Source organism: Neopsephotus bourkii, unplaced genomic scaffold (genome assembly GCF_033783945.1).
Source record: "Neopsephotus bourkii isolate Nb327-2 ecotype Australia unplaced genomic scaffold, CSIRO-AGI_Nbou_v1 NB_1759, whole genome shotgun sequence".
In the NCBI taxonomy this organism is placed as follows: domain Eukaryota; kingdom Metazoa; phylum Chordata; class Aves; order Psittaciformes; family Psittacidae; genus Neopsephotus; species Neopsephotus bourkii.
This window is the reverse complement of record NW_026902233.1, coordinates 641,512-668,181: the sequence shown is the minus strand read 5'-3', so window position 1 is coordinate 668,181 and position 26,670 is coordinate 641,512. Positions and strand designations below refer to the sequence as shown.

At 38.7% G+C, this 26,670-nt stretch overlaps 2 protein-coding genes across 7 annotated transcripts in view; both read left to right on the top strand.

Annotated features, from left to right (window-relative positions):
• The window catches only part of ERCC6L2 (ERCC excision repair 6 like 2), a 67,518-nt gene that overhangs the window by 33,889 nt on the left and 6,959 nt on the right, over positions 1–26,670 (top strand). The window contains exons 16-19 of one of the 6 annotated variants that reach the window (XR_009729093.1): positions 3,222–4,416; positions 5,138–5,292; positions 7,297–7,475; positions 7,920–7,990. Coding sequence is in view for 4 of the 6 variants with exons in the window: in XM_061377539.1 (XP_061233523.1) it covers positions 3,222–4,416; positions 5,138–5,292; positions 10,577–10,609 (1,383 nt within the window). In the remaining 2 variants the exon portion in view is untranslated. Of the gene's footprint in view, positions 1–3,221; positions 4,417–5,137; positions 5,293–7,245; positions 7,991–10,576; positions 12,618–26,670 lie in introns of those variants that run through there. The other 5 variants (XR_009729092.1, XM_061377539.1, XM_061377542.1 and 2 more) reach the window with 5 other exon arrangements.
• On the top strand, positions 12,649–24,213 carry LOC133225311 (DNA excision repair protein ERCC-6-like 2). Its single transcript, XM_061377560.1, has 4 exons — positions 12,649–12,902; positions 13,406–13,570; positions 21,319–21,492; positions 22,987–24,213. Exons 3-4 carry the CDS (start codon positions 21,350–21,352, stop codon positions 23,957–23,959), a joined length of 1,116 nt encoding a protein of 371 aa, XP_061233544.1. The 5' UTR covers positions 12,649–12,902; positions 13,406–13,570; positions 21,319–21,349; the 3' UTR covers positions 23,960–24,213.

Genomic DNA, 26,670 nt, shown 5'->3' with positions numbered 1-26,670 from the left:
CCCAACACCGATCCCTGAGGGACACCACTCATTGCTGGTCTCCAGCTGGACATTGAGCCATTGACCGCAACTCTTTGTGTGCGGCCATCCAGCCAGTTCTTTACCACCGAGTGCTCCATCTATCAAACTGATGTCTCCAATTTAGAGACAATGATGTCGTGTGGGACAGTGTCAAATGCATGCCTTCCACGAGGATCTGCTCCAAGATTTTGCTGGGCACGGAGGTGAGACAGACTGGTGTGTAATTTCCTGGGTCATCCATTTCCCCCTTCTTGAAAATGCTGTTTATATTACCCTTTTTCCAGTCATTGGGAGTTTCACCTGACTGCCATGGTTTTTCAAATATGATTAGCAGCTTCATTTGCCAGCTCCTTCAGGACACCGGACTGATTTTGTCAGGTCCCATAGACCTGTCTATGTTCAGGTTCTTAAGATGGTTTCAGTCCACAGATCTTCTCCCACAGTGGGGCCAAGGTCTTCATTCTCACAGTCCCTGTGTCTGTCTTCTAAGACTTGGGTGGTGTGGTCAGAGAATTTACCAGTGAAGACTGAGGCAAAGAAGTCATTCAGAACCTCAGCCTTCTCCAGATCCAGAGTAGCCAGTTCTCCCGAGAGCTTCCTGAGGGGGCGTTGTGAGTGAGCTTGCTGCACGCTCTTCTCACTGTTCTGAGGATCTCGAACTCAACCATCCCATGATTGCTGCATCCAAGGCTGCCCTGGAAAGTCACATTTCCAACCATCCCTTCCCTGATGATGAGCACAAGGTCAAGCATGGCGCCTCTCCTTGTCGGGTTCTCTGTTCCTTGCAGGAGGAAGTTGTCTTTCACACAATTGAGGAACCTGCTTGATTGCTTGTGCCAGGCTGTACTGTCCCTCCAACAGACATCAGGGTGATTGAAGTCCTCCATGAGAGCAAGGACCTGTGTGCATGAGACTGCTTCTATCTGTTCATGGAGTGCTTCATCCACAGATTCCTCTTGATACAGGCGATCTGTAAACAGATCCCCACAGTAATGTCTCCCATAGCTCTTCTCCCTTTAACCCTGACCCACAAACTCTCTGTTCACTGCTCACCTGCCCCAGACAGAGTTCCATACTCTCCAGCCTATCCGTAACATAAACAGCAACTCCCCCTCTGCGCCTGTCAGGCCTGTCTTTTCTAAAGAGCCTGTAACCTTCCATTCCAGTATTCCAGTCATAGGAGCCATCCCACCATGTTTCTGTGATGCCTATAATATCATCTCCCCCTAGAGGAGCACACATCTCTAATTTCTCTTGTTTGTTACCCATGCTACAGGTGTTTGTATAGAGGCATCTGAATCGAGCTCCAAATAAAGCTGGCTCTTTGGCTGGAGCAGCTGGAATATCTCTACATTGCTCTGAGCATTTATTATAGGTGCTGGCAACTGACTGGGTATGTTGGGATGGAATGATGCCCCCCTTCCCCAAAACATTTAGTTTAAAGTATCCTTGACCAGTCTGGGAAGCCTCCTACCAAAACCAGCTCCACCAGCCCCCAGTAGACCTGGCCTCCTAAACTGGGTTCTGTGTTCTAAATACCCAAACCCCTGACTATGGCACCACCGTTCTAACCATTTATTAACCTGACCAATCTTCCAAGCCTTTTTAAGGTCCTCCCCTGTATCCTGGAGAACTGACAAAAACACAGTCTGAGCTCCAGAGCCCCTAACCACCTCTCAGAGTTCTGTAGTCCTTCTTTATGTTCTCCGACCTTAAAGAACATCCAGTTCCAATCCCCCTGTACTTGACAGGAGACACCTTCCACTGGACCAGCTTTCTGCAAGCCCCATTTGACCTGGCCTTGAACAATTCCAGGGATAGGGCAGCTACAGCCTCTCTGGGCAACCTGTTCCAGTGTCTGATCACCCACACAGTATAGAATTTCTTCCTAATATCCAATCTAAATCTACTGTCTCCATTCCCCCTTTTCCTGTCACTACATGCCCTTGTAAAAAGTCCCTCTTTAGATTTTTTGTAGGTCCCCTGTAGCTATTGCTCTGTAATGTCTTAAGCCTTGTCATACAGTATGACATAACAGCTTTCTGACCAAGAAGTCAGTTGAAAATCTGACAGATACTGTTTAGAAGACTTAGGAGATTGTGGAAAGGAGTACAGTTAGTTTTGAGGATTGAAAACTTTCTCAAGGTTTTGTGGACCTCTGTTTCGGTTTTCTTTCGGGTGGGTTTTTTTGTTTATTTTGGGGTTCTTTTTTGGTGTGGGTTTTTTCAACTTTTCCCCCCCCCCCTCCCCCCCAAATGCTGTTTCTGACAGTTTCTTTCTAGAATAAGATTTTTTTTTTTTCATTATTTTTTTTTTCCCCCTGAAAAGCTTGGGTCATTTTTATGAATGTTTTTTTAACTGTACAGTGTTCATGTGTTTTAGGAAAGGAGCAGTTTGATCTACTATATGGCATTGTAAGCATGAAAATATTGTTAGATTAGACCACACTGCATGGTACTAAAAATCAGTCACTGTCTCTTATGCTTCTGGAGATTTCTGTGGGTAAATGTCAATATTTAAATCAGGATGCTGTCACATCCGTCGTAACCTCCCGTTGCTGTTACATCACTGTATGGTCATGATGTCAGATTGGTCTTGGTGGCAAACCAACTTTTTCATCTTATGTTAAATAGGGTGATAAACAGGATTAATACATCAATTTTAAAACTTAATGTAAAAGAATTTAGTATTTACCCTTCAGGCTTTACATATTATCATAATTCTGGTCTCAGTAGTACGTATTTCTAGATCTGTATTCTGGACTTCTGTGTATTCAAAATGTTTTAAGGTTGCCTGTGGGTAATTTTGTTTGACTGCAGTAGGCCTCAACTAATTTTAGAGCAGAATGTTATGTACTTGTTGCTCTTTTAAACTGTTAGCCCCCAAACACAAGGAGGTTGACCATTGCTGTGTCATTACACAGTAATTAGGTTTGAATTATTAAGTCATTTTTCAAACCACCTTTGAAAGATGAAAAGCGGCAACAAGATTAGTATAAATCGGCTGGGTTTAAACCATGACATTGTGTAATACTGTTTCATACATTTTTTTGATTAACATAGTGAGAACCCACTTTTGTTTACACTGCTTTGGAATTAGGTGTGTTACATATCCACTTTTGTTTACACTGCTTTGGAATTAGGTGTGTTACATATGTTATGTGTGTTTTTAAAAATACTTTTGCTGTAATTTCTTTTCAGTATGAACAACCAGATTGTAGAGAAGATAGAGATTCCCAAAGCATTCAGGCACAATTACTAAGAGAAGAAATAGACTTTTGTGATGACTTTAGTGATGATGATATTCTGGAAACTTCAATGAAAAAATGCCACAGAAGGAAGCCTTGCAATGCAAATAGTTCAGTGGAAACCAAGGGACAGCTTTCCTTAATGCAGTGTGGATTCTCTAAGCTGTTGCAGAGAGAAGTTGAAGCTACCAAAGAAGAGGATAATAATTACGACTCTCATCATTCCAGTTCTGCTGATCAGACTTTAAAAACAAATGTAAATAGCAAACACACTGATTGTCAGGAATGTCAAAGCCATGTGTCTGTTTTGGAGCATGGGAACACTGATCACTCACCAGAAAGAACTGATAAACAAAATTTGTGTAGTATAGACTGTCTTATTTTATCAGGCTCTGAGGAGGAAGGGGACATAGAAAGTGTTGATCAAGGCATTTCAAAGCACAGTGATACAGTCATGAATACTGAAAACAGTTCTGAAGGTGATGATGATGATGTCATCTTTCCTACCCAAGTTTCAGCATGCCAGCAACCACTGCTTACTAAGAAAGTTGAATTATGCAGGTCAACATCTGAAAATTGTGAAGAGTTAGCAGAAGAAGATGAGTTTGTATTTAAGGAAGACAGTAGGCAATTTGGATTCCGTAATAGTGAGTCAAATTTCAGCAAAACTGTGTCTTTTGAGAACATCAAGAACCGTACAGGAGAATTGAAAGGAGCAAGTGATGTAAGTGACGAGTCCGATGATATTGAGATTTCCCATAATTCTAAATCAAGAAAGTCAAAAACTTGCAGCTTTCCGAAATGGAAAGAAAATACCCGTAACAGTGGACAAGGTAATGTCTCAAAACCTCAGCTACAAGCGAAGAAGCCCAATAGAAAAGAAAAGGAAAGTGATTCTCAGAATATAGATGAATTTTCATCCTCTGAAGATAACTTGCAAGTTGAGAAAACACACGCCAGAAAGCAAAGCTATAAGCGTAAAAACCAGAGAGGCAGAGTTCGGTTCGGGTCTAAAATACTCTATCCTATTCAAGATACCTCTGTTGCACAAATGAAGACTGGCAGTTACACTGTGTGTAGAACTTCTGCAAGTAAAACTGAATTTGAGCATCAGGAGCAGAAAGTGGAATCAATGGACAGATATTTAGGTAACTTTTTAATTTTTTATTTCTACTAAAGTAGTAACATATACTTAATTTAACATTGTTGGCAGGTTTAAAGTTCTTCCTGCTATACATGTTTTTGTTACAGGAGTAAGTGCTCTGCTAAATTATTTAGTGATATCTTTCTCTGTCATTTTTTAACTGCTAGCTTTACTTTCCTGTGTTCCCAGGTGTGGAGAAGCTTTGTAATACTTTGTTAAAAGCAGTCTGTTGAAAGATGCTCTGGTTGAAGATGTGTTAAGAATTCACAAATCTAGATACTTGAAATGTAAACCCTTAAAAGTCTTGACAGGGCTGATCATAAAAAGTAGATTTTAAAAAAAGTGATCTGGGAATTTGAAATACCATAGAGAAGATTTGGTTCTGTTAGAGACAACTTTATTAATATTGCAGACATTAAAGCATAGATGCTCTGACACTTCTTTGTCCATCTGAAAAAAAAACCCCACATTGAAATGAAAGCAGTATTAAACTATCTAAATAAATCTGAATAAGTCTAATGATTGTTGTTGATTTCATGGAGCTGAGAAACTTTGTGCTGGGTAAAATCATAGCAAATTTTACAACTCTGATTCTTTTGTTTGGTTGGTTTGTTGGGGGGGGGGGGGGGGGGGGTTTTTTAATTCCAGTATCCTTCAGTGCAACTGTATACCTTCAGAGTTTTGGAATAGTCACATCTTTGATTGTATCTTTCTCCTAATATTAGATGGTGTTCCAGAGGTGGCATATATTCATTCAAATCAGAATGTAGTTGGATCCAGCAAGGCTGAGAATCACTTGAGCCATTGGGCCGTACGAGACGTATTTGAGTTGAAGCAGTTTTCCCAGCTCCCTGCTAATGTAGCAGTCTGTAGTGCCAAGGTAAAGAGAATGTTTGGGAAATGTTGTTTTTACTTTTTGTTTAATCCTCATTTTTCATCTTAAGAAGCTCTAACAGACTTGTTATTCTCTTAATGACCACCATGAATGATCAAAGCCACTGAGGATGGGTGGAGGAGGAGGAGGTCTAATAAATTACTTTTGTGATTTGGTTTTTGGGGTGGTTTTTACATTGGCCAGCTCTGAAAGAGTTGGGAATTAAGCAGCCCAGCACCTTCTGTGGGATTTTTCTGTGAGAGAAATGGTTGGATTAGAGATTGTGTGTTTGAAATCAAATTCTATGCCATGTTTTTCTGATTTGAGGCTTGAAAAAATAAGTTTTCTCAACTTGGATCCAGTTAACAAAAACCCAGTTGCCACAGTGCATACTGGAATCTCTGTAGCATAGAGAGTTAAACATAAATCAGTTTGCAGGTTCTTTTGGGGAGCTTGTGAATGGGGGCAGTAGAGGGGACATGAAGTTGCTATAAATCAAATTGTCTATGTTTAAGGTCCGAAATGTAAAACTGGAGCTTACTGGGAGTGCTAATTTTTAGCAATGGATACGTTTTATGCTTTTTTGTTAGTCGTGCGTCTTGTTTAATTACATTTAGACTACATACAAATCTGGAATAAATTCAGATACAGCTTTCAGATTTTTGTTCTCATTACACAGTGGTTTGAATCTACTCTGATTATCTGGGCACTTTGTTGTTTGCCTTGTAATAAATATTTGCAGTTTCCTACACTGATTCTTAAGATAAACCACAAGCATAGAGTAAGGAATTGGTGAGTATGCAGTTTGGTCTTTACAAACATGTTAGCAATCATTATAGGAATTGTAGACATAGGACTGTGTTCTGGGGTGTTGGACATCCGCCGGAGGTAGCAGAGTTTCTTCCAGTGTTGTTTATGTACTGTATTTAATTAAGCCATTAGCAGGGATGCCAAAGAATTTTTACACTGGGAAGATCAAACCAGGCGAACTAGTAAAAGTGAGGTCTTTTCAATTCTAACATATTTGCATTAGAATATCCCTTATTAACAGAAGAGTTGGTCAGAAATACTCAGGAATACTGTAGAAAAGTACTTAATGTCAATGGCTCACAATATTATTAAAACTATATATAATTAGAAGGGAACTTTGAAGAGAGTACTTCGAGCAAATGTTTGTTGATCCACGGGTGTTCAAAACTAGTCTTTGACAGTTCATCTGTATTGTTCATGTGTCTTATATCTCATTATTTTACAGTTTGTGACTGCAGGTATAACAAATTAACTAGTCAACTAACTTGTCAGTGATTTTTTTCAGCGCTGCGTACTTTTCACCCAGAAGCAATAGTATAAATTCTCTTGGAGATCTTAGTAAAAAGAAAAATATCACTAATTATTAGGAAGGCTGCCTCTTCTTTCACTTCCTGTTCTTTCTGTTATATAGAGGCACTATCTAGAAACAATCCTGAGATGTCTGCCTATTCTTAAATGCAGAGCTTTGAATTTTTAATGTTCTTCTTAAAAGAAGAGCAGCTAGGGTATAGACAACTTTGAAATATGATCTTCTTAGAATATTATTACTACTATTTTCATTTTTTTCACTATTTTGCAAGGTGTTCTGTGAAAAACATGATCATTTTTGCTTTTCTGGCCATTGGTCTTTGCTGGTCATTTTTCACTTACCATCAGTTACGACATTCATTGTTAGAGTAACTGATTGCGTTACCATAAAGAGAATGGTGATTTCAAGTGAAGTTTAATAAAAAATAAACAAGTTTATAATAATAAATATTAAGCAAAGTGTAATAAATAATAAAACCTCATGTAAGAATGTTGGTATTTTGTTTATTTCTTGCTATTGACTAGTCATCGCATTTTGGCTTCGCTAAATTCTTATTAACTTTTATATTGTAATTTAAGCTCTTTAGTTTCAGTAACTAATTTATGGTTTTCTACCTGCAGTGGCTAAAAGGAGTATAAATCAGGTGTATTACTGCTTCCTTTTTTTTGAAGCATGGAGACTAATGCAGTCACTTGCGTTGTAAAGACTGCTTAAAACTGAAGCAAAATGCAGAACCTGTGCAAACACTTCCTTCAAAGTGAGAGAGGTTGTGTGGGAAGAAGATCCCTGAGAGCCAAGGTAGAAGGGACAGGTGCAAGGGTGTTCTGTTTCTTAAAAGAGAACTTTGAAGGTATGTAGAACATCTTGTTTAAGAACATGGTTAACTAGTGAATAAATAAGCTTTGGATTTAAATTGCTTCTAAAAATTGTAAGATTTGAACTTTTGGATAGAAAAAGGTGCTGGCCTTGGTGATAGTTTCTTTCCTTAACTTGGCTTTCCAAGGTCTGTGCTGGATCTGAACAGTTGGCACTAACGTAATTCAGCCAAATCTCTGTTAGCCTTTGAAACTGCAGGTTTCAATCCAGCGTACCTTGTTTAATCCAGTAATAAGTAGTGAGTCTGTCATTAATACCTGTGCTAGTATTCATATAGCCCAGCTACCTTTACTCTGAAGTCATAAAATACGTTATTTTAACCTGCTATTGTTCTGCACCTTTAAAGGTTTAATAGAACTTTTATGAAAAAATAGGTCTTGCTACTATTTCTTCTGTTCTTGCTTGCTTTATGCTCCAGGCTCCATGACAATTCTGGTACTTGGCTTCAAGATTGCTACAGAGCCTTTGACTCTTCTTTCTCCAGAGGTGGTAGGGAGTGAAGTCATATTTTCTATTCTTTTTTTGTTTTAAATCAATTGTGTAAACTGACAAGTAGTTTAGCTAGAATGTTCAAATTTACAGTATTGAATACTGTATGACTATTGAAAATACAGTGTAGGTAACAGCAACCAGAATATGAAGTCTGCTGTCAAGAAATGTACAACATCATGAGAACTCTCTCATAACTTACCAGCCGTGAAATGTGAGGTAAAATCTAACAGTAGTAACAGTATAAAGTATGCTTTAATTGCACAAGCAAGAGAATAAACCGTATTTTGGTTGAATATCATTAGTCAAATCCTGTTTAGCATTTGAATTAAAGGAAATTATTTGAAGATAGTTTGTATATGCTGATAGTAAAAGGAAACAAATGTGAAAGCTTTTCCTTTTTTTTTTTTTTCTTAATTGTAAGATCCTGAAGAAAGGAAAATTAGCTTGTGTTTTGGAGTATATTCCTTTCATCACAGAAATCCATGGGACTGCATGAAAGTAGAGGATTCTGTAGCTGTTAGGCAAGTAGGAGTAGCGTTTTCAGTGAAGAGAGGTAATGTTGTCTGTTACGGAGATGGCTTTCGTAAGTCCATCTACATTAGCAGAGATCAGCTTATACCTTATTTTGAAAGTATAGTGGGGAGAGCATTTAATAGTTTTGGGGGGTTTTAGGTAGACATGGCATTTATATAATGATATCCCTTAAATGTAGAATGCTTAGAATTACAGTAAAATATTTTAACTTATGACTGACAGTTCCTGAACTGTATGTATTATCACGTGTCTGAAGATTGTTTTCTGACCATTGTCTGCAACTGGCTGTGAAATCAGTGTAGATTTTGAGAAGGACATAGTGAAGTATGATAATCTTCTCTCAAATAGTTGATGTTTCTGGTAGTGCTGCATATGTAGGAGATGCTGAAGCACCAGTAATTAGAGGTGTTTAAAAGCCTCAGTGATCAAAACCAAACCAGGAATTTTTGTTTTGTGCAGAGTCTGACAGAAAGCTGTTCCTGAAAAAATTCTGGAGATACAGTTTATACTGTATTATAGTCTAATAATACATCTCAGCTTCCGTAGTTCTAAAAACCTGTTGGATGTCCCAGAACCCAAGTGTCTTAGAAAGGAGACAAGTGTGTCTCTTTTCAATTGAAGATCTCTGGCTATTTGTAATCTTTTGTAGTAATCTGTAACTGTTAAGGCAGAAGTTATGGTCAGATCCGTGATGCATGATGTGGGAGAATTCATGCCAGGCTTCAGTATTCTAAACATCTGAGGGCAGAACATGCACATCATTTAGCGTGGAAGATAGCCACTCCAGTAAAAGTTACTGAGAGGTGGGTTTTGTTGCTTCCTTACGCAAATGACCACAAAACACCCTTGAAATTCTATTTCACAAATTATTCAGAGGAAGGGTTTTCTGGTCCTCATGTAGATGTGTGAGGAAAGATTACATTAAAAGTTAAACTAGTGGAATAATTAACTTGTTTTTTCCTGTATTATTTTATTCGGTTTAGCCTGATTTAATGACACTGAGTTATCTGTGTTCTACATTTTAATTTAAATTCAGGTCTTCTGTTTACATGTGTGTCCAAATAGGCATTGTTAAAAATTCATTTTTTTTCACTGAATAAGTGAGAGATTGTCTGTATTGCCCCATGACTATCTGTTAAGAAGATAGCTGAAATCCAGAGTGAAGAACAGTCTTGTGTAACTACAGCTATAAGAACGTCAAAACCAAAAGTTTCGAAAAGAAAACACATGAAATGAGCCTGCAGACTGGATATGGCAGATTTAAAAAGCCAGACTATAATTTTGAGAGCAGATCTACATGTAGTTCAGCCTTTCAAGGTGGGGGTGGGGGGAGACAGAAGGGGAAAGGGAGGAAACCACACCAAACCTTGAGATATTCATGTGATATTTTGCTCAGAATTATTCTGACATTATTATTGGGGGGGGGAAAAGTGTTAAGAACTTTTCTAAGACCATAGGTGTCTACTAAGTATTTTTAGGGGCTTTAAGTTTTTGATCCTTTTTTCTGATGAGTTCCATGTTCCAAAGGAACCTGGATGATTTTCACTGCAGGAGGTCATTACTTACTTTGGTTTTGCACTCCTTTTTGTGAAGCTTTTTCTTAGCTGACATAGGAAATAAAAGCCTCCTGAAGTCAACAGATGCCTTCTAATGTTTCTAGTCTATTCTGAATTAAATGACTACATTCCTTAATTTCCTAATTAATTTCTATGTTAATTGGCAAAAACAGCGTATGTGAAATGTTTTACACAAGTGCATAAGTTCGGACTAGGCTTTCTGTCATTCCTGTAAGGCTGAATTTGAGTAGTATTTCTTCAGTAAGAATCTGGGGGATTGGAGCATGGGGATGACTTTGGAGAAGGCCTGGAGGCTTCACAAAAAAGACACAAAATGGGAACAGGCATACTAAGTAATTCGAAAAACTGATGATGTCCTGCATTAAAGCTAATTTGCACCTTTTAATATGTGGAAAAATATTAGTCACAAGAACTTGTGCTGTACCTGTTGAATATGTGGAATCTTTTTTTCCTTTTTTTTTTTCTTTTTCAGTCAACTGCATGTTTTCAACTTAAGTTTACTTAAAGTTTTACTGAAAAGAAATGTACAAAGACAGCCATTCAATTGAGGATTAATCACTATGGCAACAGAAATGTGGTGACTGAAAAGGGGGAGGATGTATTCTCCCCTCAGCTTCCTGCCAGCTGTCATATTCAACCTCTGCGGCATGAATTCAGGCCAAAATATAGACTGTGACCAGCTCTAAGAAACTATATCTGTATTTTTATAAATTCGTACAAGAATTGCACTATAAAAGAAGACTTAATCCTCTGAATTGGATGACAGACATTTGGCAGTCTTGCCAGTGTTTGACAGAGAAATAACGGGATGCTTTGTAGTAAAACCTGGATTAATGGTAAACCCCTCTTTATGTTATTGCAATGTGGTGTAAATGAGAGAACTAAGCATGCTGTCAGCCTAGGAAAAAACGTGCCCTTTGTATCTCCAATGCAGATTTAAGTGCTGTTGAGAATACTGTAAATACTAAAGTTGTGTCATTAAGAACTCCTCTTTATCTTATTTGTATTACATTGACATTTTGTAGATTATTTAAACAAAGACTTCTACCAGCTATGGTAACTCTGATTGCAGTGTGTTTGCACAGCTTTCAAATTCAACAACTTAAGATAGTTGTTTACAAAGAGTAGGCTTTTGAGAGATAACATGCCATTATCCTTGCTCTTCTAGGATGGGGAATGCTATTCAGCTTTAAAATAATTGTTCCCAAATGATTGGCCTGTAATGCTGTTTTATTGAGTTTACTGTTTCAGTTTACAGAGGAATTAACCATTTCAGTATGTCTTTCAGTTGTTTTATTTTCTTTTTTCTTAAATGCAGTGAGTCATATATGGCATGGAATCATAGAATGGTTTGGGTTGGAAAGGACCTGAATATTATCTAGTTCCAACCCTACCACCATGGGCAGGGACACATCACACTAAACCATGTCACCCAAGGCTCTGTCCAACTGAGCCTTGAACAGTGCCAGGGATGGAGCATTTACCACTTCCTTGGGCAGCCTGTTCCAGTGCCTCACTACCCTCATCCTGTGAATCATGTAGTTGCATTTTTATATGATGTATTTGCATGGTTTTTGGCTCTGCTACTGTTTGATGGAGGAATGAGGGGGTGAATGAAAGTAGGTGCAAGCCCACTTCTGCTGGAGTGAGCGATTACCTTAGTTTTGAATTCTGAGGCAGGCTGATTATGTCCTCTCATTCTCAACAGTAGTAGTAACTGTGTTGGTTCATGGTCAAGTTTTTGGTGCAAGAAGGTGGTACGCCTTATAGGAATTCTTTTTGTTAAAGAGTCAACAATTTAAATAGAACTGCTCCCCGTGAGAAATTCTTGCTTTGTTATGTGATTGGACTAAAAACAGAAGTAGATGTGAAATAGAACACAGTCTATCTTCTGTTGACTTAGTAGTTGATTCTCCACCACCAAGCAGAAGGTTAGAGTTCATGGAATGTCCTTCGACTCAGTTTGTACAAGCAGAAAAGCTAGATAAGACAACCTGGCAAAAAATAACTATGTATTACTCTGATAAAATTTCTTTACTTTTATCAGCAGGTATAGCTGGTCTCTGGGTGTTGGCAGGGTATTTTGGAGAAGTAATTCAGATCCAGAATAAGCCAAACAGTTTTTGTAGCTATTGGCCTGCTGTTATACTATCAAATATTAGAAACATTTGTAGTCATAGCCAACATCCTGAGTATTTGTTTAATTCAGAAAGCTTGGGTATAAATGTGATTGTCCTAGAGTAGTCTAAAATTTTTAAGCAGTTTAGCTTCACTTTCTACCACAATTGAGGTATTGACAGTTAGCTATACAATTACCTCTAATACTTATTTTGCAATCTTGTTTTCTTAGAACAGTAGACAAATTCAGTCTTGGACTGCTTTTCAATTAAGAAAGTTAAATTCAGAGGGAAAACTAATGTCCACATCAGAAATAGTCTTAAAATATCATAAGATTCAGGCTTATTTCATACAGCGAAATGGGTAACTAGCCATAACCATCCAAAGCTGTAACTTAGCTTCGTTTAGTATAGCGTGTTTAGTAGTGTGTCCTCTGTAATCAGAAAAGCAATTCTGTTTCATTTAAGAGTCAGGTAAAAGTAGAAAAAAACCTTACTATTTGACAACTTTTTTTATTGTTTTCACCATGTGACCTCATTTTTAGAAAAACTACATTAAGTTTTATGTGGACACTTATACTTCATCTTCTTTAGCATGCAGAATAATTTAAGAAGAAATTCTTGTTTGACATGTGTAGATGCATAAAAAAGAAGGAAAGCAGACCAGGAAGAAACAATCAGGTAGCAAATGTTTCAGGGTATTTATCTATGTCCCAACAATTAGAGAAGACATAGGTAAAATAAAAGCAATATCTAGGACTAGAGCGTATGTTCGTGAAAAGCATGTAGAAAGGTGATAATAATTCATAAATATTCCCAGTGGCAGGAGTGGGGGGGGGGAATTCAGCAAAAACTGTGAAGGGAAAAAGATTAGCTGAAATAACTTAGAATTGTAATTTGGGTAGATAACTGGAATGGAGTAAGTATCACTTGATCAAAATAATAACAGTTATCTAAAACTATTGCAATTTGTGATATATCTGCAAAGTCATATGTTTTCTCAAGTTTTGAGGAGAGTGGGAAAATACGAAGTAGAATATATAGCATAAGGGTTTGTTACTTGCTTGTAAGCTGCATTTTAAGAGGACAGTCATACTGAATTCACTGTGCTTCATGCTTTTGAATGATTTAGATGACTTGCAAGGCAGCTAGAGATTTGAGAAGGCTTTTCTTGTTTATTTTAGAAATGAAAACAAACAAACTGCAGTGGAAAGTATCTTGGATGTCTGGCAGTAATGGTTTCATGCATACCTGAAGACAAAAGCCTGTTAACCCTGTTTCAGCTGTGAGTGGGGAAGTCAGTGAGGGTTATTGCTGACTGGAAGTCAGTATCTGCTAAGATACTTACAGTGGTGATACTTCGGATAGTCAGGCAGTAAAACCATTTTGTGATTCTAAAACAGAGAAAGATGCTCAGACACAGTGCAACTGTGGCAGAGGAATCATTATGCAAGCATGTTTTCAACTTCATATTCAGGCTTTTGAAGGAAGTTCATTATCCTCTAAGGCTGGTGATTTGAGGAATTAACCGCAAATGTGGCACAGTTTAAAAACCAAGTATTTCTGAATCTCCGTTTCTCTTTTTCTCTACTCATCTTGCTCCTGGCCTCTGCTTACTTACTCTCCCATACATTTTCATCATGCTGTATGTAAAATGATGAATATTGTTTTCGTTTGCGTTGCTTGCAAGGGATGAAGAGAGGAAAAAGGAAGTCATAGGCTGAAGGTGGCCAGTCATCTCAGTAATGTCTGAGGGTGCTTATACATGGATTATCATTCATTGTTCCAGAGCATAGAACTACTTCATAATGCCTGTAGGAAGAACAGATACTGAAGGTTTGTACTTCAAAGATATGCAAAAGTTGGGTTTGGTGGGTGTATACTCTTTTTAAAATTATGCTGTAGGAAAGACTGTTACACAGAGCTAACAGATCCAGGAGTTGTTGCAGGTTCAAGTTGCAATCTCTAAGTAAAAAATACTCCTGCATTCTGGCACTTAAATTTTTGCTTGATGCTCAGCTGCGTGTCTTCCTTCTGCTTGAAGACCATTACCCTTAACTGTGAACTGATGTGGAACTCTAAATGTGCAGATGCTACCATTTTGCTGGACTCTTGATTACAGCCTGTATTTAATATGCAGTTCAAATAAATGGATGCTCATAATTGGTATCCAAAGGCTGATATATACTTTTAAGAATAAGCTACATAAACAATGAAACAAGAAGGAATGAATGGAGGAAAAGATCTGCTGTGGCAGGAAGATAGAACATGTTCATGTTGGAAACCTATAGACTAAATGGAACATGAAAACTGAAAACAAATGCTTGCTTTGAAGTATTCTTTCATGTGTGGTAAGAGTCCCTAGGTTTTCTGAATAGTTTAAAAACTATTTTCTGCACAGCTATGTAACAATCCCACTTCTTTCCCATTGTGATATATGGAAAGCCTCTTCAGAATATGTGCAGTAAATGAGGGGGTGATGGAATAAGGAAACAAGTGTAAATCAGGAAGGAATGACTGAGTTTCTACATGCTGTTTTCTGTGGTTTACACAGCACTTCACAATTTCACTTTACTGTATATAGTCATGAACTTTATTTCTTTACATTAACAGGTATGTTTTCAGTAGTGTCACCTTTTCTCATGTAATTTTTTGAATCCAAAACATGTTGCCTTCTACTAAGCAACTTGCATGGGTGGCCTTTCTCTTATATGTATGCACTTTAAATTGCTTCTTCTGAACTTTGTGTGAAGGTTTTTCCCATGGAAGTGTAGAAAGTTGACTAAAGTAGTAAAAACGTTACATTCAATAATTCAATCAAAATATTTTATCTTTGTCAAAGAAATTATTTTGCTGCACCTTTTTCCCCCACTGAAGTACTGTATTGAGAAAGGAGAAAATATGAAGAATACCAAAATGTGTAATGGCGTTAATAATATATAGATAGATACGACTGAGAAGTAGGTGGACAACTTTAAGTGAAACTTTCCCAGTTTCAGCTGTGGAAATTTTGTACATGCACCACAAATGTTATCTTTAATGTAGTTAAATATTTGGCAAAGACTGTTTTCATGATTGCTGTCAATTTTTTTGTAAAAATTATTTTAAATTACATATAGCAGACACTATAAGTAAAAGTAAGCTGAAGTATTTCTTTAGTTTTGTGTCATGTATTTCAGAATGCTAATCAGAAGATGCGCTAGGTGCAGCACATGAAAAAGTTTTAACAGTACATATGTGTATGGTATAATATTTGCAAGAATAGTTTTGGATTTTGATACTATGATTTTACTTGTCATTCAGAGTAGCTTGGCCATAATAATGTCTTTGAAACTTCGTAAGCATATTTATATTTAGAGTGAGAAAAACATGCTACTACTTATTTTGGTACGGGATGGAATTTTAATTCCGGGAGAAAGAATTTGGGTCAGTAATTGTGCCCTTTCAGTTTCTTGACTAATTCTCTTCTCCTGTGTTAAATTTGTTAAATTTTTTGGGTTGTTTTTTTTTTTTTTACACTAAAAAGTTGACCTGTTCTCAATTGTCCTTTCTTTCTTCCTGTGGAATCAGTTTCAGTTTCTTTATAGTCCTGAGATATGCTTAGGTACTAATCACTAGCATCTTTACAATAATGATTTGAAAACACTGCAGTCAGATCTTATTAAATTTTTCTTTCACAAAGTTCAGCAACACTTGCACTTACCTAACTCTGTTAATTAGTATATACTATTTTCAGTTAAACAACTATTACACACACTTCTAAATGTACAGAATACGTCTTGTGTTGAAAGTTTTTTTGTTTCACTATTTTATTCTTTGTCATAACATTTATTCATAATGAGTCTGGACATTCAATAATTTAAACAGGTAAACGTGCTAGTATCAGTAGTGTAAGAACGACAGTCAGAGGTTCTTAGGTCAATCAAATTGTACTAATGTCTATTTTGCTTTGCAAGATTGTCTTATGCATATGAGATACATGATAATTCAGGTGAATGTAACCAGTTCTGTAAGGTCAACATGGGATTTCATATAGGAGCAAATAATGGGGACACACACACAGTAGTTTGGTAGACAAGTAGTTGAAGAACAGAATGTAGAAAGCTTGTGAAAGGAAATTTTCATCATTAAATAGATTTCAGTTGTTGTGTTAGAAGTTAAAAAAGAATCAGAAATTGGCTATAGGAGAGAAGAATTCAGGAGAATAACAGATGAAGTTGAATTCAAAAGAAAGCAAAATAGTGTGGAATGTTCACTGAAGTTTTCACTTTCTTTAAAGGTAATACTAGTAGTCCTTTCATCTGTGTGTGTAAAAACTTTCCTCTATCTAGACCCTCATCCACGTATTGCTCAGAATAGTAAACTTCAGATTTGACCTTCAGTTTTTCTTAAGATGTCTCTGTGTTCTCTAAGTGTTTTGATTCTACTGACAAAATGTTTATTATTTTTTAAAAATAAATTACTGGATTTGGAAGTTGGGAGCTGGATTAAGTTGGCAAACTTTCTAAAACATTAACAAGATCAACAGAGCCAGTTGTGTTTCAGCCATTTAATGGGAGCCATTTAACTAACTGGCTTTGTTCCAGAGAGCTGAGATAAATTTTTCAGGAGAAATTCACATTGGCCATGAGCTTCCACTGGCTTTAGCTGCTCTAGCTCTTGGGGTAACTTGTTTATAGTCACTTTATCTTAAGAAAAAGCTTAGAGCGGCTAATTCAGGTAGAAGAGGAGGAGCTCTTTGTGTGTATATGGTGGTATTTTGATTTGCTTTCGGGTGTGGCAGTGTGGGTCAATGTGCTCAAATTTTGTACTTCCAAAACTAAATATACCATTTGTGAGTTTATTTGCAATTAGTGGTACTTTTTACATTAATTCTGGTTCCCTGCAAAAACAAGCAACTTTATGACTTTCAGTGCATTTACAACATTTGGCTTTTTTCCCAAATAGATTTTTAATCTTCTGTGTTTAAACAGATGCATAAACCAAAGTATTGCTGCCTCATATACTTTGGTCTTGTTTAATAAGGGGTAGATGGATACACATATAAGGGGATATAAAATACTTTAAAGATAGGCATTGGCATAGAATCATAGAATAGTTAGGGTTGGAAAGGACCTTAAGATCATCAAGTTCCAACCCTCCTGCCATGGACAGGGACACCTCACTCTAAACCATATCACCCAAGGCCTCGCCCAACCTAGCCTTGAACACTGCCAGGGATGGAGCATTCACAACCTCCCTGGACAACCTATTCCAGTGCCTCACCACCCTAACAGGAAAGAATTTCCTCCTTATATCCAATCTAAACTTCCCCTGTTTGAGTTTGAACCCATTACCCCTTGTTCTTGCATTACAGTCCCTAATGAAGAGTCCATCCCCATCATCCCTATAGGCCCCCTTCAGATACCGGAAGGCTGCTATGAGGTCTCCACGCAGCCTTCTCTTCTCCAGGCTGAACAGCCCCAACTTTCTCAGGCTGTCTTCATATGGGAGGTGCTCCAGTCCCCTAATCATCCTCGTGGCCCTCATCTGGACTTGTTCCAACAGTTCCATGTCCTTTTTATGTTGAGGACACCAGAACTGTACACAATACTCCAAGTGAGGTCTCACGAGAGCAGAGAGGAGAGGGACGGAATCAACTCCTTGGACCTGCTGGTCATGCTCCTTTTGATGCAGCCCAGGATACGGTTGGCTTTCTGGGCTGCAAGCGCACACTGCTGGCTCATGTTCATTTTCTCATCGACCAGCACCCCCAAGTCCTTCTCTGCAGGGCTGCTCTGAATCTCTTCTCTGCCCAACCTGTACCTTTGCCTGGGATTGCTCCGACCCAGGTGTAGGACCTTGCACTTGGCATGGTTAAACTTCATGAGGTTGGCATCAGCCCACCTCACAAGCATGTCAAGGTCCCTCTGGATGGCATTCCTTCCCTCCAGCATATCAACCGAACCACACAGCTTGGTGTCATTGTCAAACTTGCTGAGGGCGCACTCAATCCCACTGTCCATGTCAGCGACGAAGATGTTGAACAAGACTGCTCCCAACACCGATCCCTGAGGGACACCACTCATTACTGGTCTCCAGCTGGACATTGAGCCATTGACCACAACTCTTTGTGTGTGGCCATCCAGCCAGTTCTTTATCCACCGAGTGGTCCACCTATCAAATTGATGCCTCTCCAATTTAGAGACAAGGATGTCGTGTGGGACAGTGTCGAACACTTTACACAAGTCCAGGTAGACGACACTAACTGCTCTACCCCTGTCCGTCAGTTCTGTATCCCCATCACAGAAGGCCACCAAATTGGTCAGGCAGGATTTCCCCTTGGTGAAGCCATGCTGGCTGTCACCAAGCACCTTGTTGTTTTTCATGTGCCTTAGCATGCCTTCCACGAGAATCTGCTCCAAGATTTTGCCAGGCACAGAGGTGAAACTGACTTGTCTGTAATTCTCTGGGTCATCCATTTTCCTCTTCTTGAAAATGGGGGTTATATTTCCTTTTTTCCACTTGTCGGGAACTTCACCTGGCTGCCATGATTTTTCAAATATGATGGCCCGCGGCTTATTCATTTGCCAGCTCCTTCAGGACCCGCGGATGGATTTCATCAGGACCCATGGACTTGGGCCTGTTCAGGATTTTAAGATGGCCTTGAACCAGTTCCTCTCCTACAGTGGGCCCAAGGTCTTCATTCTCACAGTCCCTGCATCTGCCTTCCAATACTTGGGTGGTGCAGTCAGAGCCTTTGCCAGTGAAAACCGAGGTAAAGAAGTCATTCAGAACCTCAGCCTTCTCCAAATCCTGTATAGCTAGCTCTCCCGAGAGCTTCCTGAGGGGGCCTACCTTCTCCCTAATCTGTTTTTTATTTGCTATGTACCTGTAGAATCCCTTCCTGTTATCCTTAATTTCCCTAGCCAAGTTTAATTCTAACTGGGCCATAGCTTCCCTAACCTGGTCCCTAGTTTCCCAAACAATGTCTCTGTATTCTTGCCAGGCTGCCTGTCCTTGCTTCCACTTTCTATAAGACTCTTTTTTCATTTGAATTTTCCTCCGGAGCAACTTACCCATCAAAGGAGGTCTCCTGGTCCTCCTCCTGCACTTCCTTCTAGTTGGGATGCAACACTCCTGAGCTTGTAGCAGATGATCCTTGAAGACCAACAAAGAGTCTTGGGACCCCCTGCCCTCTAGGGCTATATCCCATGGTACCTTACTAAGCAGGTTCCTGAAGAGGCCAAAGTCTGCTCCCTTGAAGTCCAGGGCAGTGAGCTTGCTGCATGCTCTTCTCACTGTCCTGAGGATGTCAAATTCAACCATCTCGTGGTCACTGCAACCAAGGCTGCCCTGGAGTGCCACATTTCCACCGAGCCGCTCCCTTTTGGTGAGCACGAGGTCAAGCATGGCACCTCTCCTTGTGGTTCCACTATTACTTGCAGAAGGAAGTTGTATTCTATGCAAGTTACGCTTGCTTGAATTAAATTAAGAGTCCTGATTTCATGACAGACTGATAAATGCACTGGGTCTTGTCATAGTGAGATCTGAACACTATGAATATATTTCATGCAAAAATTCCATCAAAATAAACATGTCTTAAACCTAGCATTACTTTTTTCTTTTACAATAAATTTTACAAGTAAAGTTCAGTATTATCTGTTTGTATCTTAATAATAATTTTTAAACATCTTTAATGTATACAGACCTGGCAAAATAACTAGAATATTTATGCGATAATTAACATCTGCTAATTCAATTTTAATTTTGCTACCATCATCATAACATTATTGGGAAAATAGGGTTTTAATCCTAATTGGAACATTTGTTTTGGTTTTGTGTAGTGTTTTTAATAATGAAGTGAAATGTTCATCTTTGGAATTGTGCATTTAGCTTTACAAGTGCTAATTTATGCCTGTAGGTCCTTTAATATTAACTCTGTGTATTCTAGTTTGAGGTTACTTGCCAAAGTAATGGATTGAGAACAGACGTGAGATCCTAAAGCTCAAGAACGTTGTGAACAACCCTTGGAAGTAAAGGCAATGGATATGGATCAAATAGAAACACATTGGGAAGAAACACTATAGACCCAAACCCAAATTTTGAACTCCAAATGACAAGTTGTGAACATAGGTTGCGTGTTCATCTCTGAAGTAGCGTTAGTAGGGAGGCTGAGGATATCACTAAGCAGTCATTTTTTCCCCCTAACTCATTTGAGAAAAATAAATTTAAAGGTGGTGGAAGAAAAGTTGCTCCTCTGTTGTGTTTTGGGGTTTTTTTTCCTCCTGTTTTTCCCTGCTTTTCAAACACATTATTTAGTTTTCATATTTCTTTTGGCTTACCTTTTGGCAAAGGGGAATTTTCTGAAAAATAAGGTGTAAATAGGATTATATTTTTCAGTGACTGTCAATGCATGATGAGTTGATCTGTAGGATCTTCTTCAAGTCTTCTTGAGTTTGATTAAAACATTAGCTTTTTGTTGTATTTGAAATTGGCGTTCTTTATGTAAGAAGCGTTGTGTGGTTGTTAGTGTCTTAGGCTTGCCAGTATTATGAGTGTAATGTTCCATTTTTTTTCTGTTCCTTTACATGTGAGTATAGTGATACCTTTTCCAAAAGTATCACAATTCTGAGTAAGTGTGTGTATGTTAAAGATTATGATCCTGACAAATTTTTCACTTATCTTGGTATCTTTGAGTGGCATTGTGATTAATTTTAGCTTTCTTTTTCTCTGAGTGTAAGCTATTGACACAGGCATTTTCTATTTTATAGCAATATTTGGAGGTTGTAACTGGCCTTTGGGTCCCACAGTACAGGATTAAGCATTTCTATAACCCCTGGTTTTGCATTAGATTACTCAGATACTTTCCATTTAGCCTTAAAATTAACCTGTTTGAAAAAATATCTCACTTTATTCTTGGAGAACCAAGACTGCCGTCGGTGTCTCTGAAAGTTTGTGACTGAGTTAGGGAGTCTACACTGCAGCCCTGAATCCCTGGTCTTAGCATTCAAATCATAGAGTGCTAGCTAATAGTGCCTGAAGTGGGTGCAATAGATCTTATCATTATGTTGGAGACACAGTGTTTTGACGATTTCCATGTCTCATTTAACTAGAGAAATGAAGACAACACAGCAGAGAAGAGCATTATGAAGGGACGACAAGAAATGTTGGCAAACAATAATCGACACCACCTGTATGTTATACATCCTGTGACCCAGAAAAACAAAAAAGTACACAAAAAAGGTTCAACCACCTTCTTGGTTGGGAAGACACCTGAAGGAATCCGCAGGTGAGACTGTTTTAGTGAGATGGAAGTAAAATCCTAAGGCTGAAACTAATCTCCTTGTGAGGAGTTGCTTTTTCCTTTGTTTCAACCATAGTCGTAGAATACTGATTATTTTCTATGGCAAGAGCAGAACAAATGGGAAACTTCCACTCACATTGCACAAAGAGTACCACAATTGATTAATAAGATGAACTGAACCCACAAATCACTTTAACATGTTGATTCAATGTTTCATATATTACAGAACTGTGCAGTTGTCATCACCATGAGTGTTCATGCTATGTGCATCATACAGTACTACAAACCAATGTTTAAACTGGAGAGAAACAAGAAATTTTATAGTGTGAACTTCTGACTGCCTACTGGTTTTGTTCTGATCTCATCACTTTCTTTGAAAGACTATTGAAGAGCACTGGACTTTAATGGGATTTTTAACATAGGTCTTAATGTTATTTAATATTTGATTTTATTGGCCCCCTAATATTTTGAAGGATAATAGTTTTTCTGTCTTTGTTTTGCCTTTTACCCCCAGGTCTTGCTATTATAAATATTTAAATTCCATTGGTATATAGATAGAAGTTCAAGAACAATAGCCAGGTGGTATGTGGAAATAGGAGAAAGCTGTAGCTAACTAGGCAAACCTATAGAACTGGTATTTGGTATATATATTCAGTTTGGCCTTGAGACAGTTAGATTACTATACAATAGTTATGTACCTGGGTGATACCTGTTAATGTTCAGAATCTGTCTTATTAGCCATCTAGCTTTAGCTGTACTGTTATTGTTGAAGTGCTAGACTTGCTTACTATTATAGCTCTTGCAAAAAAGCTTAAAAGCATGCTCAGTCTTAAATGTTAAGCAGGTCATCTGTTAACACGTGGCTTGCAGTTACTTTGTGGTGCATCTGAATGTGCTGTGCAATTAATGAGGATTATTAGATGCCTCAGTTTGTGTTGTAAGGCAGAATGGGAAGCCGTTTACAGTCACCGCATCACAAAGGATATAGTTGGAGCTAGCCAGTCAATTAGTGTTTGAGTCCAGAAGGGGTTGAATCTCACTGCCTGTTGGAGCCCTCATACAGGAAAGGTAACACGTTTCATATTCGTTCTCTGACAAGGGAGCTTAAACGCGCCTCTCCAGCCTTCCAGTTAGGTTAACAGTCTCTAGGTGATGGCTAACTCAGGGTAATTTCCTTTAGTTAGAGCTTGGCCTCTCAGCAGAAACAAATACTCTGTAGCTTACTGAATAGGATGGAGGTACAGTCCCTGTCTCCTGTGAATGTGTTTATCCAGCTGTTGTTTAGCAAGTAATTTAAAAGGAGTTTGAGCAGCTACTTCCTTCTTCCCTTCCTGTCACCTCTCCCCACTAAAGTAGGAAGCTGCTTTCAGTGATTACTTTCTGGGATATGTGAAGTAGGAGAATTGAGTGAATGGCTTGAAAGCTGCTTTTGTTTCTAGTTAAAGGTATCAAAATAACATTTTTCCCTGTTAATTACAGGAGACAGTTTGAGGAAATGGTGTCCCACTTTAATATGGGATCAGCAGAAGAACTTGCAGAACATATTGTAAAAGCTACATCAGAAACAAGGCAGATGATGTTGAGGGAATTCTATATTTCGAAGTATCCAGAGATGGAGTCTTTCTTCCAAACTGAAATATTAGCACAGTCTTCACGTGACTGTGAAGAAAGAGAATTGGGTACAACACACTCCAAAAAAAAATCCATTGTTAATTTTGGAAGATCTAAACCTACACCTTCATCAGCTAAAGGACTACCTCGGAGCAGAACTACAGAAACACAGAGCCAGCAGAGCCATAAAGTAAAAGTAGAGCAGCTTCACAATGACTTGTACTTGCAAGATGTGTGTGTTGATGCAAAATATAAACAATCGCCCACTGTTGCTACTCAACATATCGAAAGGAGAAACAGTCAAGCATTCAAGGATTTTATGGCATCTGGCTCATTAAGCAATAAATCAGAAATAATTGAGGTGCTGCCTATAAAAAGTTGTGAAGGACAGCAGGACTCAGAAGGAACACAGCTGCCAAGAAAAAGATGCCTGTCTCAGTCAGCAAATGGGGATAGAAAAGCTCATACTTGTAAGAAAAAGTCTTTTGTGGACTTACTTGGAGATACTTCTATTCTCAATGACCTCTTCAGAAATGATGGAAGTGGGCCTAGAGACTCACTAAGGAGATTCCCTTCAGGGCAAGTAGAAAAATCAAAGGAGAGACCAAAAGATTTCTGGGACATGCTGAATGATCAGAATGAGGAGAACCTCAGAAAGCTCACAGACATAGCAGTTGTAGAGAAGCTATGTGAAAAAGCAGCTCCTCCCCCAGTGACAGAAGAGAGAGAAGTGCATGAAAGTTCTCTTTGGAAAAAAAATGAAAATTTTCTATGGAAAAAATACAGTCCAGATGATTCAGATGAGCCATCTACTGCTACATTTTGTAGTGCAGTAAAATGAGAGTTTTCTATGTGACTTGCACTATAATTATTTTATTTGAACATTAAAATATCCACAGCTTCAGCAGTATTCAGCAAAATATAACTTCATGAGATTAAAGGCAAAGTGATGAAGTCATGATATGGATATGCATTTTACAGATATGTATATATATGTTATTACCTATGTATTGTACATATATGCATAGTAGTACATAAATACTATATATTGTAAGTTATGATATATTAATTTTAAATTAAACTTTTTTAAGTGTTTTGAGTGCATTTTTTTTCTTGAATTCTGTTTATTTCCTAGACTCAGTAGCAGTACTTTTTCCTGTTTAATTACATTTGGATATCCTCAGTCATCAATGTAGAACCTAATGATATTAGCAGGATTTGACTGTGATATTTCACATAGTTTCTCAGCTGCCAGAGACTCAGGGACTTCATGAGATCGGAATGATATCTTTGTGTCTTAATATCTTTCGCAAATTTTTTTATTGTCTTATAATACATAAATTAGAGTAGACACAGCAGTTAGCTGCCTGAGGGAATTTCAAGAACCTATACGATTATAGAATCAGGGCATGGTTTTTGTTGGAAGGACCTTCAAAGATCAACTAGTCCCAACCCCAGTAGTGTGGGTGGGGACATCTTCCACTAGACCATGTTGCTCAAAGCCTTCTCCAACCAGGCCTTGAACACTGCCAGGGACCACAGCTGCCAGGGTTGCACAGCTGTTCTGGGCAATCTGTTCAAGTGCCTTACCACCCTCGTCATTAAAAAAATCTTGTGTCTAATCTAAATCCACCCTCTTTCAGTTTAAAACCATTACCTCTTGTCATTACTGGCTGTTGTAAGAAAGTCTTTCTCAGTCTTCCTTATAAGCCACCCTTAAGTATCGAAAGGCCACAGTGAAGTCTCCCTAGAGCCTTCTCTTCTGCAGGCTGAACAACCCCAATTCTTCCAGTCCAGCCCTCTGGCCGTTTTCATGGCGGTCCTCTTGACCTGCTGTAAAGAGGTCCATGCCTGTTTTATGCTGGGGACCCCATATCTGGATGTTGTACTCCAGGTGGAGTCTCATGAGAGTGGACTTAGAGGAGAATTACTATCCAAAATTGCTACCTGGAGGACCCCTGTAGGGATCAGTCGCACTTAATTACGAAAGATCAGTCAATCACGCACTTTCTAGACAGATCTTTCTCTCATGCTACTCCTTTTATCTTCATCTATGCAGGTGACCAGTACTTCAAGGAATAAATAACCGTACATTTATGTACAGGTACACCGGGTGTGTGCACCATGAATCCTTTCAGCAATGAAAGCATACGGAATTTTGTGTTCCTGATCATATCAGACTATTAACTCTGTTATCCTTCGAGCATGTTTATACAGCAGTCTATGCTTGAGGAAAGCACTGGTGCCAGTCCCTGCTTTATGCCACCTCTGCTATGTAGGCAGATTTGTCTGTAGCAGTGGGTGTTGTGTGTTCTGACTTTGGCATGAGAGCTGCTGGGTGCCTGTTCTGTCTGCCATGTTTCAGCCAAAGCAAATGTATTTGCATTTGTCTTCCACATTTGACTTTATCCTCAACACTGGAGTTGGAATGGACCTGGTTATGATCATAGCATTTCTTACAACATCAAATAATGTATACTGTTACTTTGCACTCAGCTTTCTGGCCAAATAATTTTTATTAAACAATAGCTTTGCCCAACAGTTTACTAATGCTATGTAGTGTTGCAGTCCCAAGCTTTCAGGAGAAAAATGTGGAAAACTAGGATTGGGTTGAACCATAAGTCCTCCTTCTGATGCATCAAATGCATGGGTTAAAAAAAAGAATGATGGATAATATTTTTTATCCAGTTGTGAATATACAGACTGCACCCCATTCAACTACTTACGTAACAGAACATGCTAATTCTTTCTAAGATGGTGAGGAACATGACCTCAGAGTTCTAATTTGTGTTCTGGATACAAAACAGGCAAATTTGTACATCTGAGAACATAATGAATACATTCCGTTGTGTACTTCAGGGACAGTTGTTTACTTGGCATGCAGCGATCATGAGATGGTCGAATTTGAGATCCTCAGGACAGTGAGAAGAGCGTGCAGCAAGCTCACTGCCCTAGACTTCAAGGGAGCAGACTTTGGCCTCTTCAGGAACCTGCTTAGTACAGTTCCATGGGATATAGCCCTAGAGGGCAGGGGGTCCCAAGACTCTTGGTTGATATTCAAGGATCACCTGCTGCAAGCTCAGGAGCGTTGCATCCCAACTAGAAGGAAGTGCAGCAGGAGGGCCAGGAGACCTTCTTGGATGGATAAGGAGCTGAGGAGGAAACTTGGAAGAAAAAAAGAGGCTTATAAAAGGTGGAAGCAAGGACAGGCGGCCTGGCAAGAATACAGGGATGTTGTTTAGGAAGCTAGGGACCAGGTTAGGAAGGCTAAGGTCCAGATAGAATTAAACTTGGCTAGGGATGTGAAAGATAATGGGATTTTATAGGTACGTATCAAATAAAAAACAGACTACAGACAAGGCAGGCCCCCTTAGGAAGCTCTCGGGAGAACTAGCTACACAGGATTTGGAGAAGGCTGAGGTTCTAAATGACTTCTTTGCCTTCGTCTTCACTGGCAAAGGCTCTGACCACACCACCCAAGTCTTGGAAGGCAGATGCAGGGACTGTGAGAATGAAGACCTTGGGCCCACTGTAGGAGAGGAATTGGTTCGA

Bases quoted from the DNA above. Each gene is read 5' to 3' on its own strand.
- LOC133225311 (XM_061377560.1), top strand. From the start codon at position 21,350: ATGAAGGGACGACAAGAAATGTTGGCAAACAATAATCGACACCACCTG. The intron at 21,493-22,986 runs GTGAGACTGTTT...TGTTAATTACAG, and splicing joins ACACCTGAAGGAATCCGCAG to GAGACAGTTTGAGGAAATGG.